Consider the following 18,192-nt stretch of genomic DNA (forward strand, 5'->3'; position numbering starts at 1 on the left):
AAAAAAAAAAAAAAAAAAAAACAACAATCTCAGGCCAGGTATGATGACTCACACCTGTAATGCCAGCACTTTGGGAGGCTAAGGTGGCGGATCACCTGAGGTCAGGAGTTTGAGACAAGCCTGGCCAACATGGTGAAAGCTCATCTCTATGAACAATACTAAAATTAGCTGGGCATGGTGGTGTGCACCTGTAATCCCAGCTACTCGGGAAGCTGAGGCGGGAGACTCGCTTGAACCCGGGAGGCGGAGGTTGTAGTGAGCCAAGATCACACTACTGCACTCCAGCCTGGGTGACAGAGTAAGACTCTGTCTCAAAACAAACAAACAAACAACAACAACAACAAAACGATCTCAGATCTTCAAGATAAACTTTTCCTAGATAACTGAATTCCAAAGGAAGTTTATCATAAGGGATGTTGAATGATATAATACAAATCTTGGTAAAGTTCTTACTGCAAATGTGGGAGGGGGACTCCTTATGATCATTTTCTGACCAACTCCAAGAAGATCTGAAGGCAGGGCACTCCTGGAGGTCAAGGCTGTGGGAAGCTGCCTGCAGGGGAACTTGCACCTGACTGGGCTTCCCTCTTTTACATCTGTTTGGAATTTTGAAGTGTTGCTTTTGCCGATTGCATGTTATTGCCCATTGTCTGTAGATGAGAACACCTCTCAGCTCTTTATTTCACACCTTGAGGATTAAATTGCGGGAAACCTGTCTTTTAAAATTAATGTAATTTGGTTTCTGTCTCGCCCTTCAGGTGTTGCTGCACTGGATTCCAACGTATCTGGAAAAATTGGTCTACGTGCTGTCGTGTATTATTTCTGTACCACTCTCATTGCTGTTATTCTAGGTAATATTTATTTCTGAATCCTTATTCCTCTATGTAATGGTAATTTTTTTTCATTCAAAAAGTAGTTGGTGGCCAGACGCGGTGGCTCAGGCCTGTAATCCCAGCACTCTGGGAGGCTGAAGTGAGCAGATCCCTTGAGGTCAGGAGTTTGAGACCAGCCTGGCCAACATGAAAACCTGTTTCTACTAAAAGTACAAAAATATTAGCTGGGCATGGTAACATGCACCTGTAGTCCTAGCTACTTGGGAGGCTGAGGCAGGAGAATCACTTGAACCTGGCAGGCAGACTTCAAAGGGAAAACTTTATGGTACTTTGACAATACTACTTTCTGATTAAAAAAAAAAAATTGTGTGTTAAGAAAAGCTCAACTACTTTTTTAAAAATATATTTTTTTAAAATTAAAAAGAGACGTGGGGAGTCTTGCTATGTTGCCCAGGCTGGTCTTGAACTCTTGGGCTCAAGGGATCTGCCTGCCTCAGCCTCCCAAAGTGCTGAGATTACAGGCATGAGCCACGGTGCCTGACCCTAACTACTTTTTTTTTTTCGAGAAGGAGTCTCACTCTTGTCACCCAGGCTGGAGTGCAGTGGCATGATCTCGGCTTACTGCAACCTCTGCCTCCTGGGTTCAAACGATTCTCCTGCCTCAGCCTCCCGAGTAGCTGGGATTACAGGTGCACACCACCATGCCCAGCTAATTTTTGTACTTTTTTAGTAGAGACAGGGTTTCGCCATGTTGGCTAGGCTGGTCTCAAACTCCTGACCTCAGGTGATCCACCTGCCTTGGCCTCCCAAAGTGTTGAGATTACAAGCGTGAGCCACCGTGCCCAGCCACTTACATAATTCTTAAAGTGGATAATTGGTCTATAATAGTGAAGTTGAGTATAATTATAAAATATTTCCAGAAATATAGCATTTTAGTGCATTTCACATAGTAACAAGAGCTAACAGCTATCCTTGTTAAGCTATCCTTGTTAAGGATAAATCCCACTTGTAAGAGGGAGAAAATTCTAGTAAGGGAGTAGCTGCTCTTATACCTTTAGCATGGTTTTTTGAAGAATGCTTGGTCTTTGTAACCCTGAGTGACATTTTAAGAAGAATGTCCAGAGGGGGAAGACAGAAAGAGCATGTACTCAGATGTGGCAGCAGCTCGGCCCTTGTAGCCCTGCTTCAATAAGCTGATAAGAAGAGGTGGGATGTGGTGAGGCTTTAATGGTATTAGGCCAAGGGACCCAGGAGAGCCTGAACTCTGCCATAAAACAAAACCACATCATCTCATGAGTTTCCTGAGGAAGACAGACACAGAGAAAAAATAGCAATGAGAAGCAAGATCCTGCTCTCTTATTAGCTGGAGGCATATAGCCCTTCTACAACCCTGAGAGAGGAAAAGAGTGGGCCATGCCCACTCATGGCCCCTTATTGCCCAGCAACTCCTCCCACTAGCAAAACGGACCCATTCAGCATACCAGAGCCCTACCCCTTGGATTACCATTGCCTCCTCTTGAGGGAGGAGCAATAAGGAGCATAAGGACCTTTTTCTTCTTCACTTCCCTCCAGTCAAACACCCTCCAATGTCTTGGTCTCTTCTACAGCCTCCCACCTTGGCTTGGACACTCAAGTGACAGGAACCCATTACTTACCAAGGCCACAATGGTGATGTCAGACGCTCTGCCATGTAGACAGTTCTTCCTTACAGAGAGATGAACCTTCTCTCCCTATAACTCCCATCTATTTGTCCTCATTCCACCCCTGGAACAGCATTTTCCCACATGACTGCTTTCGAGATACTTGAAGACCTATGGTGTGGAAGGAAGGCAAGGCTGGTTTTGTATTATCAGGAGGATAACCAGCATCTGTGGGTAAAAGTTGCAGAAAGACATCAGATGCATTCTCTGGGCTGGAAAATGGATCATCCTTACCCTAACACCTTCCTAGGCTGATCTCGTAAGTTCAAGAAAAAGAATATTCTCATCAGCAGGTGTTTCCAGAAGCAATTCTGGGATGCAGCCCCTTCATTTTAAACACACATGCACACACACACATGCACGCAAGCACACGGAGTTCTTTCTGCTTACTCATTTAAATGGAAGAGTAATTAAAGTGGTTGCTGAGATTCCAGAGGAGGCTCAGCATTTTGGCTGGACCTCAGGGTCCTCCCCATCACACTATTGCCTGGTATAACCATGCCCACTGTTCTAAAGGTACTAGCTGTGCCAGGTGCCCTGGAAGGTTCCTAATGCTCTGTGGACACTGTTCTTGGCCACAGGTATTGTGCTGGTGGTGAGCATTAAGCCTGGTGTCACCCAGAAAGTGGCTGAAATCGACAGGACAGGCAGCACCCCTGAAGTCAGTACGGTGGATGCCATGTTAGATCTCATCAGGTGAGTGTCTTGCCACAAGGTGGCTTCAAGGACATGCAACCCTATAGTAGCACAAGGCCTTGTACGTGGTTTAATATTCTGCTGTTACTCTATTGAAATTTTTAATAACTTTTGAATTATTGTGCACTTTCATTTTGCTCAGGAACCCACAAATTACATAGCCAGTACTGCTTGCCAAGTCTTGGTTCCAAGAGGGAAGAGAAGAAACAGGCTTCTGAATCAGGATTTAGGATGAACAGAAGTGCAGATACATGTTCCAGAGAGATGCTGGGATGGATTGGTAGTCAGTTCTGAAGCACACTTAGATAAATCCATTTTTTAATTGTACAGGAGAAACTCTCTTATTGAAAGCAACCAGAGCTGTAAATAGGTCAGTCAATAAAAAATACCAATTAAAGCAGAGACTCGTAAAAAAGGACATAAGATACACATTACATATTTTGTTTTCACTTAACACTTAGTGCATTTATTCACCAATTGTTTGACATAAAGTCAAGGTCTTTTCTTCAAGTTTGTTAGCTCATGGTAATTTCTTAAAGTTTCTGTTGCGTATACAGCCCTTATAAATGTATCATCTGCAAGTTCCAGATAAAGTTTCTGTAGAACAGAGCACCAAAACCTTTGGACATTGCAAAGAAAGCTGAGTGTAAATCTTTCCAGTTTTTCTTTTTAATTTCAATAATCTTCCCATACCTAATCTAACCATAAAAATCTTAGTCACTGGCCTTTACTGAGTTTCCAGGCATGTGGCTTAGATTTTATAGAAACCATACCTTCCTTTTTATGCTCCTATTTCACTGGTTTACATAATATGAAATTCAGTAATTATGATGATATTTGCAACTGGTATAAAGAATTTGGGAACAAATACAATGAACCTATGGTAAGTGTATTAGTCCATTTTCACACTGCTATAAAGAACTACCTGGGACTGGGTAATTTATAATGGAAAGAGGTTTAATTGACTCACAGTTCCGCATGGCTGGGGAGGCCTCAAGAAACTTAAAATCATGGCAAAGGCAGGGAAGCAAGGCATGTCTTACATGGCTGCAGGAGAGAGAGCAAGGCCAAAGGGAGAAGTGCCATACACTTTCAAACAACTAAATCTTGTGAGAACTCACTCATGATCACAGGAATAGCATGGGAGAAACCACCCACCATGATCCAATCACCTCCCATGAGGCCCCTCCCCTGACATATGGGGATTACAATTTGACATGAGATTTGGGTGGGGACACAGAGCCAAACCATATCAGTAAGCATACAACGTCATTGATGAAAACAGAAATGTTCAGAATATTAAAGAATAAATAGTCTCTTGACTGTGAGTGTCCATTTTACCAAGGAGAGCAAGCATGTCAGTTACTCAGTGAATCAGTTAAGTGATAGTTGATTAGGAGAGCTTTCTATACTTGGGTGAAGCTCTGCAGGAAAAAAGAAATCTCAATACATGAAGTATTCTGCAAAGGAGAGGCCAGAAGAGAAACCAGAGTACTAGTTTTATATTATACTCATTTCTACCAATATATTAGGTATGACAAAACAATACTTTTTGCCCTAACATAATACTGCCTTTCATGTCTCCAACAGGAATATGTTCCCTGAGAATCTTGTCCAGGCCTGTTTTCAGCAGGTAATATTAATTACTTGTGCTCTTAAGTTGCTACCCTCTTCCCATTATCAATTAAAAAATGTTTTTTTCTGCTGTGATTCAAGAAATGGAATTAGCCCCGCAAAAATGGCAGCAGGACGTACACCTGTGACTGGCCGAGTTTAAGGTGATGTCTCTATTTTGTGTCTAGCCTTTCTGGCTCACAGTAAGGTGCATGTCACAATTTACACTGCTTCCCTTTCCTTTATGCTTTTCCCCCCAAAAGGGCTCAAATGGTACAAGTCAGAAATCTGTCAAATAATGAGTATTTTAAAATGTGGCCTCCAGTACCTATTTTTGGAGAACCATGGTATATTTGTATAGAAGTTTAAACTTTCTACAGAAAAAAGGTAGCTCTTTATCTCCTCTTTGCTTTTCCTCTGGTATTAGAACCCAGGATCTAACCCTCCTGGTGTGGTCCACATCTGGGTTCACAGTCTTCTCCTTAATCATTGTGTCCCAGACAGGTGTGGAAGCTCAAACCTGTAATCCCAGCACTTTGGGAGGCCAAGGTGGGAGATCCCTTGAGCTCAGGAGTTCCAGACTAGCCTTGGCAACATGGCAAGACCATGTCTCTAAAAAGAAATAATAAAAAATCATTGCATCCCCATTGCTGGAGCTCTACAACGTAGTGTATCAAAGCCATGATTTTTTTTCTATAGGAAAATTGAACAATCTCTTCACTCCATTTACTTCAAGCCTTTCCCTCCTATTTATTTATGTGCTTTAAGACAGCTGAGTCCATCACAAACTGCTGTATTCATTTACATAAGTTACATGAACAGAGGCTTCTGTGTATACCAACAAAAATGGCAACTCTGTTGCTCTCTGCAGACCTCCACGAGGGACAGAACCTCCTCTATTACAGCGGGGCCTTTGCAAATCAGTCACAGTGGTTGTTTGTAAGGTTCTCGGTGTTGGCAGAGCCTTGTAGGGGGAACATTTATGCCTGGTGTAATAATATACTCACTCCTTCTTAAACCCCCATGTGGAAGCTCCACAGAACCAAACAGGGCTGAAAGAAGAGAATTCAACAGCAGTATCACTGAATAGCCCTAAGGGGACTGTTGATTTTGGAACAACCACATTGTTAAACCTTTCTTGATGCTTATTAAAGTCGTGGTGATGTTATCAAAGTGATGAAGTGTTTTTGCTCAAATTAAAAATAATTTATTAATTAATAAAAACAAAAATGATTGACAGGAATCCTTACAGAGACTGTCTCTGAAAGCACCTGCAGATCAAGCCTGTACTTTCTTTTGTATTATTCCTCCATCAACTTGTCGCTTATTGTGAAAGTGAAGGAACATTTTGACATAAGTGAATGGTGATTGTGGAAGTCAGGGGTTTACATTTCTGCCTTGCTTTTAGTTCCAAAACCTGATGGGAGGTACCATTGACAACTGGAGCCAACAGAGGCATTGGAGGTAGATCCCTTCAGTGGCACTTGTTTGACCAAAATAACATGTTCCTGTGATTTAGTCTCAAAAGCTTAAAAAACATTTTGTTTGCTTGTCCTTGATTTTCTCCAACGTGCAGTACAAAACTAAGCGTGAAGAAGTGAAGCCTCCCAGAGATCCAGAGATGAACATGACAGAAGAGTCCTTCACAGCTGTCATGACAACTGCTATTTCCAAGGTACCATTCTTGTTTCCTGTTCCTCTTCCCCAGGAGACAGGCACTGACTCATGACCAAGTAGGAAATACAGTCAATCCTCGTCATTCACAGAATCTGCATTTGTGAATTCACCTACTTGCTAAAATTTATTTGTGACCCCAAAATCCACACTTATGGGGCTTTCGTGGTCATCCACAGGTACATAAAAAGCAGCAAAATATTTGAGTCACCCGACAGGCACGTTCCCAGCTAAGGTGAACAAAGTTGTGCTCTGCTTTCTTGCTTTGATTCTCATACTGGAAACAAGTGTCCATTTTGCAGTGTGTTTAGTATCATCTTTTTTGCATTTTTGTGATTTTCCTTGCTGATTTTGCTGTTTAAAATGGACCAGGGCAGGGTTCAGTGACTCACGTCTGTAATCCCAGCACGTTGGGATACCGAGGTGGGAGGATCACTTGAGCCCAGGAGTTCCAGACCAGTCTGCACAACATAGTGACATTTCACCCCTACAAAAAATGAAAAATAGCCGGGTATGATGGTGCACACCTATAGTCCCAGCTACTTGGGAGGCTGAAGTAGGAGGATCGCTTGTTTAGGGATGTCAAGGCTACAGTGAACCATGATTGAATCACTGCACTTCAGCCTGGATAGCAGAGACCCTGTGTCAAAAAATAAAAAAATAAAAAAGGACCAGGCTGGGTATGGTGGCTCACACTTGTAATCCCAGTACTTGGGAGGCCAAGACAGGTGGATCACTTGAGGCCAGGAGTTTGAGACTGGCCTGGGAAACATAGTGAGACCCCATCTCTACAAAACATCTTAATATAACCCAGGTGTGGTGGCACATGCCTGTAGTCCCAGATACTTGAGAGGCTGAGGCAGGAGGATCATTTGAGCTATGATTGCACAACTGCACTCCAGCCTGGGTGACAGGGCAAGACTCTTGTTTCAAAAAAAGTAAGCATCATGTTGAAGTGGTCTCCAGGATTCCTAAGCACAAGATGTTCCTAAGGCATTTGATGTGCCTTAGGGAGAAAATTTGTGCTTTAGAAAAGCTTCATTCAGGAATGAGTTATAGTGCTGTTGGCTGTGAGGTCAATATTAATAAATCAACAATCTATATGAAACAAGGTGTCTGTAAAAGAAATACAACAATGTTATATATTGATTGTTTGCTGAAAAGGATGTGTCCAAGGTTCCCAGAAACATAACCCTGCATTTCCCCCAGGAGCAACGGTTCAGTATTTGCTAATGCAGTGTTCATGGGCACTTTACAAAACATAATTACCAGGAATAGAGAGAATCGACCACAAAGAGCAAATAAATGAGCCCTGTTGCCTCTTCCTCTCCGGGTCTGCTTACAGTAGAGCTGGCCATCTCTAGGAACTGCTGTAGATTTGTCAGATACATAAGCATGCAATGCAGGTCCACAATTCCTAGTCAGAATCTCTCTGCCCAGATGTAATTCGGAGTTCAGAGTTTCTCAGACTTTAGAACGGCCATGTGGTGTATGTACTGCATATTATGCAACCTTCGTAAGTGAGAAGGGCAACAACATGCCAGAATCAACCACATCAATGTTTTTATAACAAACTCATAAATATTCTGCCAAGGAGAGAAATGAACCCTTAGTAGCCAGTAGCCTCATCTCAGTTTAGGATAGGTTTTGCTGCCAAAAGAGTTTGCTATAAACTTATCAATAAAATCCACATGCTTTGAGAGCTTTGGGGATTTCAGAATTGGAGATCAGAATGTGTGGGCCTGCAGTGGTATCTTTGTAAGCCTGTAGTGATTTCTCCTGAATGTTCTCTCAACTTCACACAGGAAGGAATGATTTAAGGAGAAAAGGAGTATTCATTAGACTTAAGAATTCAAATTAAATAAACTACCATTGGCTCCCTGCTTCCTACTGCAGAAAGCCTTAACTCCTCTGACCGGGTTCAGAGGCGCTGCGTGACCTGGCTTCTCTCTAGTTTTCACAACTTACTTCCAGTGGGCGCCTCTCTTCTTTCCAGATCCACTTCCTCCATCACTCTTTATTCTTGCCTTTTGATGTTGTTCCACAAATATTTTCTGAGCACCCTCCATACCCCAGGCCCTGCTGGGCACTGGGATTATAATGGTGAAAAGACAGACGCCAGGCCTCTGTCCTCATACAAAGAATGATGAGTATTACAATCCGGAAGAGTGGGATGTTTGGGGGGCATTCAACAAGGGTTGTTAAATTAGTCTGGAGGCCGTAATGAATGAGCAAGAATTATTCAAGTAGGGTGCAAAGGCCTAGTGCATGATCATTTTTGCCTTTGCTTGCCATCTTTTTGAAACATGCTTTTTCTCCTGGCTGCTGATTCCTCAGCCATAGTTTTCCCTAACTTCGAAACCCTCATTCATGTCCCACTCTCCATATGACACTTGTATCTCATAGTTTGGGTGCACAATTAATTACATACCATCCTGCTATTATTGGCTCATGCTTCTCACAGTCTTGTCTCTCCAACTGAATCTTTTTTTTTTTTTTTTGAGACGGAGTCTCCCTCTGTTGCCCAGGCTGGAGTGCAGTGGCCGGATCTCAGCTCACTGCAAGCTCCACCTCCTGGGTTCACGCCATTCTCCTGCCTCAGCCTCCCGAGTAGCTGGGACTACAGGCGCCCGCCACCTCGCCCGGCTAGTTTTTTGTATTTTTTAGTAGAGACGGGGTTTCACCGTGTTAGCCAGGATGGTCTCGATCTCCTGACCTCGTGATCCGCCTGTCTCGGCCTCCCAAAGTGCTGGGATTACAGGCTTGAGCCGCCGCGCCCGGCCATCTCCAACTGAATCTTAAGACCTTATGCTATAGCCATTGCAGTAATACTCTAGCTTTGCCCTAAATATATGTTTGATCATAAGTAAGAAATGACTGGTAGCCCAGTGGCTCCTCAACATAATTTTTTGTTTGTTTGTTTGAGATGGAGTCTTGCTCTATCACCCAGGCTGAATGTAGTGCTGCGACCTTGGCTCACTGCAGCCTCCGGCTCCCAAGTTCAAGCAATTCTCCTGCCTCAGCCTCCCGAGTAGCTGGCATTACAGGCGCCTACCACCATGCCTGGCTAATGTTTGTATTTTTAGTAGAGACGGGGTTTCACCATGTTGGCCAGGCTGGTCTCGAACTCCTAACCTCAGGTGATCCACCTGCTTCAGCCTCCCAAACTGCTGGGATTACAGGTGTGAGCCACCGTGCCTAGCTAACATAATTCTTTACAAACCTAGTTGGCATCACTCAGTTATCTCTCTGTAAATCTCAGGCTATTTGTACCCAGGATAAAGTGAAGAAATTAAGCCAGGCATGGTGGCATGCACCTGTAGACCCAGCTACTTGGGAGGCTGAGGTGGGAGGATCACTTGAGCCCTCCTTGAGGAGTCTGAAGCTGCAGTGAGCTATGATCATGCCACTGCACCCCAGCCTGGACAACATGAGACCCTGTTGTTTAAAAAAAAAAAAAAAGTAAAAACGAATACATGATTCACAGTAGTAAGTATTTAGCTAATTTTTGTATGTCTAAAATCCTACCAATGATAGACTGGATAAAGAAAATGTATACATATACACCACAGAATGCTATGCTACCATTAAAAAAGAACAAGATCATGTCCTTTGCAAGGGACATGGATGGAGCTGGAGGCCATTATTCTTAGCCAACTAACACAAGAACAGAAAACCAAATACTGCCTGTTCTCACTTATAAGTGGAAGCTAAATGATGAGAACACATGGACACATAGAGGGGAACAACACACACTGGGGCCTTTCAGAGGGAGGAGGGTGGGAGGAGGGAGAGGATCAGGAAAAATAACTAATGGATACTAGGCTTAATACCTGGGTGATTAAATAATCTGTACAACAAACCCCCATGACACACGTTTACCTATGTAACAAACCTGCACATCCTGCACCGCATGTACCCTTGAATATAGAAGTTTAAAAAAAAAAAAAAAAAGAATCCTGGCTGGGCGTGGTGGCTCACACATGTAATCCCAGCACTTCGAGAGGCTGAGGCAGGCAGATCACCTGAGGTCAGGAGTTCGAGACCAGCCTGGCCAACATGGCGAAACCCTGTCTCTACCAAAAATACAAAACATTAACTGGGTGTGGTGGCGGATGCCTGTAATCCCAGCTACTAAGGAGGCTGAGGCAGGAGAATTGCTTGAACCTGGGAGGCGGAGCTTGCAGTGAACTGAGATACCACCACTGTACTCCAGCCTGGGCGACAGAGTGAAACTGTCTCAAAAAAAAATAAAATAAAATAAATAAATAGGCCAGGCACAGTGGCTCACGCCTGTAATCCCAGCACTTTGGGAGGCTGAGGTGGGCGGATCACGAGGTCAGGAGATTGAGACCATCCTGGCTAACATGGTGAAAACCCGTCTCTACTAAAAATACAAAAAAATTAGCCAGGCGTGGTGGTGGGCGCCTGTAGTCCCAGCTACTGGGGAGGTTGAGGCAGGAGAATGGCGTGAATCTGGGAGGCGGAGCTTGCAGTGAGCCGAGATCGTGCCACTGCTCTCCAGCCTGGGCAACAGAGAGAGACTCCATCTCTAAATAAATAAATAAATAAATAAATAAATAAATAAATAATCCTATTGGTCATCCAAGACCACAGGCATAAAGAATGTTACTGTGCTTCATTATCAGGGTAAAACAGATGGTAAAAGTGTTCACACTGGTAAGTACTTTGTACTTCCTGCATTATTAATTCCTGTCTTCTTTAAGCAGACTCCAAATGTAGCTAGTAGTTAAAATGACCCTGAAAAGCGCCTTGATTCTAAAATTCATAATAAAAATATAAACCGTTCCAGAATAAGAAATCTTTATAAGAAATATTCAAATATGGACTTGTTGAAAGAAGAGAAAGCATGTTAACTTCGGGGAGCAAGGGTTAAGTTTGTTACATGCATAGGTGTTTTTATTATTGTTTTTATATTTTCTATAGTTTTGTTGACTCTGCCTGGGAGATCACCAGTTTATTATGTTTGGTCATTGTATCTTCTCATTTCCAAACCTGTGCTTTCTAACAAGATTATAATCATGAGTCAATATGTTTTCTTGGTTTTGATCCACAGAACAAAACAAAGGAATACAAAATCATTGGCATGTATTCAGATGGCATAAACGTCCTGGGCTTGATTGTCTTTTGCCTTGTCTTTGGACTTGTCATTGGAAAAATGGGAGAAAAGGGACAAATTCTGGTGGATTTCTTCAATGCTTTGAGTGATGCAACCATGAAAATTGTTCAGATCATCATGTGGTGAGCAAACACCGTTTAATGTCATTTTGCTTCCCCTGACAATTCTGTCCCCTCAAAATTAGAAGAGGTTTTATGTTTCTCAACTGACCTCATGCTAGAGAAGTTGGACATTTAATATTGAGCCCCCAGAGTATTTTGTGGGGGCTTTCGTTGCTGTTGGTTGTTTTTGTTTTTGAGACAGAGTCTCACTCTGTCACTCCAGGCTGGAATGCAGCGGTGCAATCCCGGCTCACTGCAGCCTCAACTTCCTGTGCTCAAGTGATCCTCCCATCTCAGCTACCTGAGTAGCTGGGACTACAAGCATGTACCACCATGCCTGGCTATTTTTTTGTATTTTTTGAAGAGACAGGGTTTTGCCATGTTGCCCAGGCTGATCTCAAACTCTTGGGCTCAAGCAATCTACTCACTTCATCCTCCCAAAATGCTGGGATCCCAAGTGTGAGCCACCACACCCAGCCACCACTAGAGTATTAAATAATTCCACATATTACCCAGGAGTTAGTTCATGAACAAAAGTCTAGCTATCAACCATTGTCTTTTCCCTCAAAGCCTTGCGAGATCATTTTACACCCAGTCAGCCTTCATGTAAGAAGCAATTCTTTAAAAAATGATTAGAAGGAGTTCATTGTATGTGAGAACACAAAGTGCTTTCCCTATTGTGCCCCATGCAAAAGTGAGTTTCAAAATATTTATAACTGGTACAGCATGGGCACTAACCCATCTGAATGAAAGCTGCCATCCGTCAGCATACCAGTGACACCACTTGAGTGTCTGCCCTGTCCCTGGAAATGCCAAAAAGTCCACCTTTCTTAGGAGGCATCTGCCTCACTTACCTCATATTTAATTGGTTCAACATTATTTAATCCAAAGTGTAGATACGGACAGTGATGTCTGACTGTGGTGTAAAGGGTTCAGTAAAAATGGACAGACAGGTCACTTAATACTGCAGAAACCTCAGCTTTATCATCTGTTAAAAAGGATAATAAAACCTACCCCCAGGGATAGGAGAAGTACATTAAATGAAATGATGCACATAAAATACTTTCCCTAACGCAAGATGTAATGAGAGCTCCACAAATAGAGCTATGATGATCACTTCCAGTACTAATACTAATGCCTCTGTTGCTGATACCTGGGAAACAGATGACCATGGCTAGAAAGAGCCGTATTTGTCAGTGAGGATCAAACTCAAGTGAGATCTGCAGATATGACAATCAGCAGGATATATATGCACTAGGAACAGGGCATGAGGTGTGCGCCCTCATCCACAAATTCTGGTGGATTTCTTCAATGCTTTGAGTGATGCAACCATGAAAATTGTTCAGATCATCATGTGGATCTGTTCAGATCAACAAGAACCACATGTTCTTGCCAAGTTTGCAAACTATCCTGTGGTAGTTTGGATGGGTAGAATTTAAGGTGCACATAGGTACTGAAAACTAGAGCCAGTATTGTTCACCCAGGACTTGAAACAGCTCTTAGCTTCAATTCTGCATCCCGTGCTCCACCAAGCGAGCATGCCAAGCCGAGGGTGCGCACACTGGCCTGTTCCTTCCCCACCAACCCAGCATGAGAAAACACTTGCTGACGGAATCATGCCTCTGTTGTGCTTCCTTTCCAGTTATATGCCACTGGGTATTTTGTTCCTGATTGCTGGGAAGATCATAGAAGTTGAAGACTGGGAAATATTCCGCAAGCTGGGCCTTTACATGGCCACAGTCCTGACTGGGTATGTCAGACTCAAGAGAAGAGACAGAAAGTTCCTTTAGTCCAATAGGATGGCCACTGGGAGGTTGGGTTTCAGTTGGTTAAAACTGGCTTCTCCCCTATGTGCTGGGAAAGATAGGGTTCAGAGATAAGACAGCAGGGGGAGGAGGGCTGCCCTTTAACAGCTATACTGTAGGTGGATCATGCTGTGCTAATTGTCAGCTCTTGGCAGAACAGCCTGGACCAGGCTTTGTCACTGCCTTTATTGGTTATGTTAAAATAATTTTTTAAAACAAGAGAGAAACCCACTTGTAGCCTCCCTTGGCTCTCTCCTGGCCTTCATTTCCTTAAGAATGTAAACTAGCCAGGCAAGTAAGAATAGCCTCCATGCACCTTGAACCTGAAAGAAATTAGCAAGGGCCTAAATGAAATCAGACTTGAGCAAGTAGGAGCAGGATGGCTGTTGGTTCAAAGCAGGGGCTGTTAACCACCACCATGGCCTGCACCATCAGAGTGTCAGAGAGGGTGCCAGGAGAATCTCGAGGCTAGGAGGAATTGTGCGGGCCTTTTTAGAAGCCATTAAACAGGAAGGCAGTAGGGGTTGGGTAGTTTGCATATTTATTATAGCCTAGCTATTGAGGTGGGATAAGATATGAATGGTGCCCCTGGACACCTAGCCAGGGGCAGAATATGTCACATATGCTAAGAAATATAGACTAAGGGAATAAGTAAATATTACTGATTTGACTCCCACAAGTCAATACCTACAAGCACCCAACTTGAGCAATCACCTCACCTATTGGAACTTGATCGTATTGGAGATTTCCAACACAGCACATTTGGTTCTTAATCTGTGTTTCCCAAAAACACAGCCCTGCCAGCCAACAGAGAGGTAGATTTGGTCCCTACAGTGTGAGGACCATGGTGCCAAGGGAGGCGGGACCTCCACCTCACTGGAGGCCATCCTGCTGTAGGGCTGCTGAAACAGGCAGTGCCAGGGATTGTGTCTCAGCAGTGATGTGGCTGGGGTGTTTGAGCTGAGCCATTTCATAACCAAGTTCTGCTGGTTTCTATTCTGTCACCCCAGCTAGGTGTCTAATGGAAAACTAAAAGTCAGTTCCTCATGGTTTTTAGCTACAAGCTCTCTATCGAGAAGATCCTCTCTCCAGACCTCCAGGATCTGTAATTTTGATGACCATTTCCTATTATTTCAAACACACATAACTGATCTGTAGACTGTAAGCTGCCAGTTACGTATATATCTATCTGCCAAATGAGTCTCATTTCTTAAGCCCCCTAGTTCATGTAACCTGTGTATTTCCATGTGAAATAAGGAACAGTTTGAAAAGGCAGGAATAATAAAGAAAAGAAAGTCCATCCCAAATTATGGCTGTGGAATAGCTGAGACTTTTTTCCTTACTGTAAATCTGACTTCCCTCTTAGACAGTGGGTGCCACCAGCAAGACAGCAGCTTGGTGCAAGGAGTGGAGGGGGTAAGGACTGAGCGCTGTGATAAGAGGTATATGAGGTATAGTGTAGTGGTGACATAGAGGGTACAAAGGAAAGAAGGCTCAGCCCTACCTAGGGAAGTGAGGGAAGGCTTCCTGGAGGAAGGGGGATGCCTAGCTGAGTGTTAGAGGAGAAGAATTCAGCAGCAACAGAAGGAAAAAAGGGCATTTTTGTGCATGTGGCAGGAATAGCACACCCAGGGGTGTGGCAGCATGATATAATTCTGTTCTGTGAAGCCTTAAATTTGGATTCAGCTACTGGCTTTGTCATTAACTCTGACAAGATGCTTCATTTGTTGAGTGAGCCTCTACACTCTCATACATGGAATGGGGACGTATATTCCTGCCCTACTCCCATTTCTCATTGGGCCATTATGAAAGTCAATTTTATAAATTAAAAAGATGTTTGATAAAAGGATTAAGTGTGGGGAGGTGGTATTATCTTTGAAACTTTAATTTCTCTTTCTTGTTTACAGGCTTGCAATCCACTCCATTGTTATTCTCCCACTGATATATTTCATAGTCGTACGAAAGAATCCTTTCCGATTTGCCATGGGAATGGCCCAGGCTCTCCTGACAGCTCTGATGATCTCTTCCAGGTAAACAAAAGAGGGGTTTCTGGAAGAAGCCTCCAGACTCAATGTCATCAACTCTCACCTCACTTTACAAAACAGACTCCAGCTTGCGGTTTTTGTAGCTGCCTTTGAGAAATGGCCTCCATATTCTCTGTCCCTGGCCCTGAACACATTGCTTCACGCTGTTGCATATTTCCTGCCCTCTTAGCATGGCCTGCAGCTCAGGAAGGGGTTATGGCATACCTGGGAGCAGCGGTGGGCACAGCACCTTCTGATTCGTGGACCTGCCTAAAGGGCCAACATGCTTTGGATCCTTTCTTTCATTTTGTTTTGTTGTTTTCTTTACTTTTCTTGACAAGATTACCCAAAAGGACCCTTTATTTACTTTTTGGAAGAGAGGCATGGCTTCAGGCAGGGACTGAGGACCAGCATTTCTAGACCATAAGTTCCTTTCTCTTTTTATCACACAGTTCAGCAACACTGCCTGTCACCTTCCGCTGTGCTGAAGAAAAGAACCAGGTGGACAAGAGGATCACTCGATTCGTGTTACCCGTTGGTGCAACAATCAACATGGATGGGACCGCGCTCTATGAAGCAGTGGCAGCGGTGTTTATTGCACAGTTGAATGACCTGGATTTGGGCATTGGGCAGATCATCACCATCAGGTGGGGCGTGGTGTCACATTCATTGTCATCGGTGATATGGGGATTACTGCCAGTAAAAATGGTCCGTGAAGGGACACCAAGAATGTCCCAGTGATGAATTCTTTTTCTTGATCTACAAAGTACCTTCCCAAGATTAAATACAACTATATCCTGGTATGCAAGATTTCTGCTTCGGGGTCTGGGTAGCCAAAGCCATCACCTGTGCTCGGTTTACTGAAGCCGGTAGGATCTAGGCACAGGCCAGCACAAAGACTCAAGGCTGAGTAAGGGCCAGTCCCTGCTTTCAAAAGATCCCTGCTAGATTGGGATGCACATATCCAAATGAATGCTGAAGACCCTGATGAGGGATGTAAGAGAACTCTGTATGGTGTTCACAGAGGACTCCAGAGAGGGAAGGGCTGGTTCTAGCTGTGAAGGTGAAGGATGGCTTCCCAGAGGAGGGGAACATTTAGCTGAATCTTAAAAGACTAGGAATTTAGCAGGCAAAGGAAGAAGCTAAGAGCATCTGGGGTGGCAGAAATAGCTTGTGATGCAGCCATAGGCTAGTTACAGCATACAGATTTCTTGCTATGGCTGGCATAAAGGATACAATGTGGAGAACATAAAGGAATGAGGAGACAGGGGTCATGTCATGAAAGGTTTTGTACGAAAAGTTTGTGGAAAGTTCTTAGATGCTTTGTCACATTGTGGACATATTTGCATTTTATTTATTTATTTATTTATTTATTTATTTATTTATTTATTTATGTTATGCTTTGAGATGGAATTTTGCTCTGTTGCCCAGGCTGGAGTGCAGTGGCACGATCTTGGCTCACTGCAACCTCCACCTCCTGGGTTTAAGCAATTCTCCTGCCTCAGCGTCCTGAGTAACTGGGACTATAGACACGCACCACCACACCTGGCTAATTTTTGAATTTTTAGTAGAAATGGTTTTCACCATGTTGGCCAGGCTGGTCTTGAACTCCTGACCTCAGGTGATCCGCCCACCTCAGGCTCCCAAAGTGCTGGGATTATAGGTGTGAGCCACCGCGCCTGGCAGATTTACCTTTTACAATGATAACTGGCAATATGGCAGATGTATTGGATGGGAGCAGGGACCAAATCTAGGAAACCAGTTAGGAGACCATTGCAGAAGTCCAGGCAGGGTATTAGAAGGCACTGACACTGAGGTTGGAGAAGAGCTAATGAATGGAAGAAGCATCAGCTGGATTCAGGGTGAAAAGCAAGGGAATGCTAGGATGACTCCCAGGATTGGTACATGATTCCAAATTGGGGGGTGGGGCTTACCAGAACAGGAACTAGTGTAAGAGAAGCACATATAGGTAGGAAAGATAAATAGTTAATACTTTTTGACACACTGAATTTGAAATGCCTTTAAGACTTCTAGGTGGACACATGCAATGAGAAATACAGGTCTGGCTGAAGATACAGACATCAGGGACATGAGCTTAATGATGGTCTTCAAATGTATGAGTCACAAGTTACTGCTTGTATTGGAATCACAGCTACATCATGATTAGCTGTGATCTTGGGCAAGTGACTTGAATTTTTAAGCTCCTGTTTTCTCATCTGTAAAATGAGTAATAGTACCTACAACTTATTCAAATAGTGGCAATTAAGTAAGATGCATATAAAATGCTTATAACTGTGCCTATGTAGTGAGCACTCAGTGAATGTTGAAAGTGGATGACATGACGTAGGGAGAGTTTGTAGAGAAGAGAAGGAGATTAAGGACTGAGGCTTGGAAAATCCTAATACTAGAAGCAGGTAGAGAAGGGAAAACCCAAGAGGCAGAGGGAGAAGGACAGAGAGATGGGAGGGAAGCCAGTAAACCTTGGTATCATGGAAACCCAGAAAAGAGAGATTTTCAAGGGTGAAATGGTCCACAGAGTCAGATGCTGCAGAGAATTCTAATGAAATGAGGATAGAAATTATCTGCCCAAGTAGATGGTAGAACT

The 18,192-nt window shown here is 43.5% G+C and overlaps 2 protein-coding genes across 11 annotated transcripts in view; one reads left to right on the top strand and one right to left on the bottom strand.

The window, feature by feature from the left end:
* Positions 1-18,192, top strand: part of LOC105491831 (solute carrier family 1 member 1) — a 91,841-nt gene that overhangs the window by 64,682 nt on the left and 8,967 nt on the right. For both annotated transcript variants that reach the window (XM_011758531.2, XM_071077755.1), the window contains exons 3-10: positions 759-851; positions 3,115-3,229; positions 4,820-4,862; positions 6,420-6,518; positions 11,595-11,779; positions 13,401-13,508; positions 15,471-15,593; positions 16,040-16,234. In XM_011758531.2, the coding sequence (XP_011756833.1) occupies positions 759-851; positions 3,115-3,229; positions 4,820-4,862; positions 6,420-6,518; positions 11,595-11,779; positions 13,401-13,508; positions 15,471-15,593; positions 16,040-16,234 (961 nt within the window). The remainder of the gene's footprint in view (positions 1-758; positions 852-3,114; positions 3,230-4,819; positions 4,863-6,419; positions 6,519-11,594; positions 11,780-13,400; positions 13,509-15,470; positions 15,594-16,039; positions 16,235-18,192) is intronic.
* Positions 1-18,192, bottom strand: part of LOC105491830 (spermatogenesis associated 6 like) — a 97,440-nt gene continuing 79,248 nt past the window's right edge. For 5 of the 9 annotated variants that reach the window (XR_011612526.1, XR_011612530.1, XR_011612528.1 and 2 more), the window contains one exon: positions 1-18,192. This exon is cut by the window's right edge. The gene's annotated coding sequence lies outside the window, so the exon portion shown is untranslated. The other 4 variants (XR_011612532.1, XR_011612531.1, XR_011612527.1 and 1 more) reach the window with 3 other exon arrangements.

This window comes from Macaca nemestrina, chromosome 14, assembly GCF_043159975.1.
Source record: "Macaca nemestrina isolate mMacNem1 chromosome 14, mMacNem.hap1, whole genome shotgun sequence".
In the NCBI taxonomy this organism is placed as follows: Eukaryota; Metazoa; Chordata; class Mammalia; order Primates; family Cercopithecidae; genus Macaca; species Macaca nemestrina.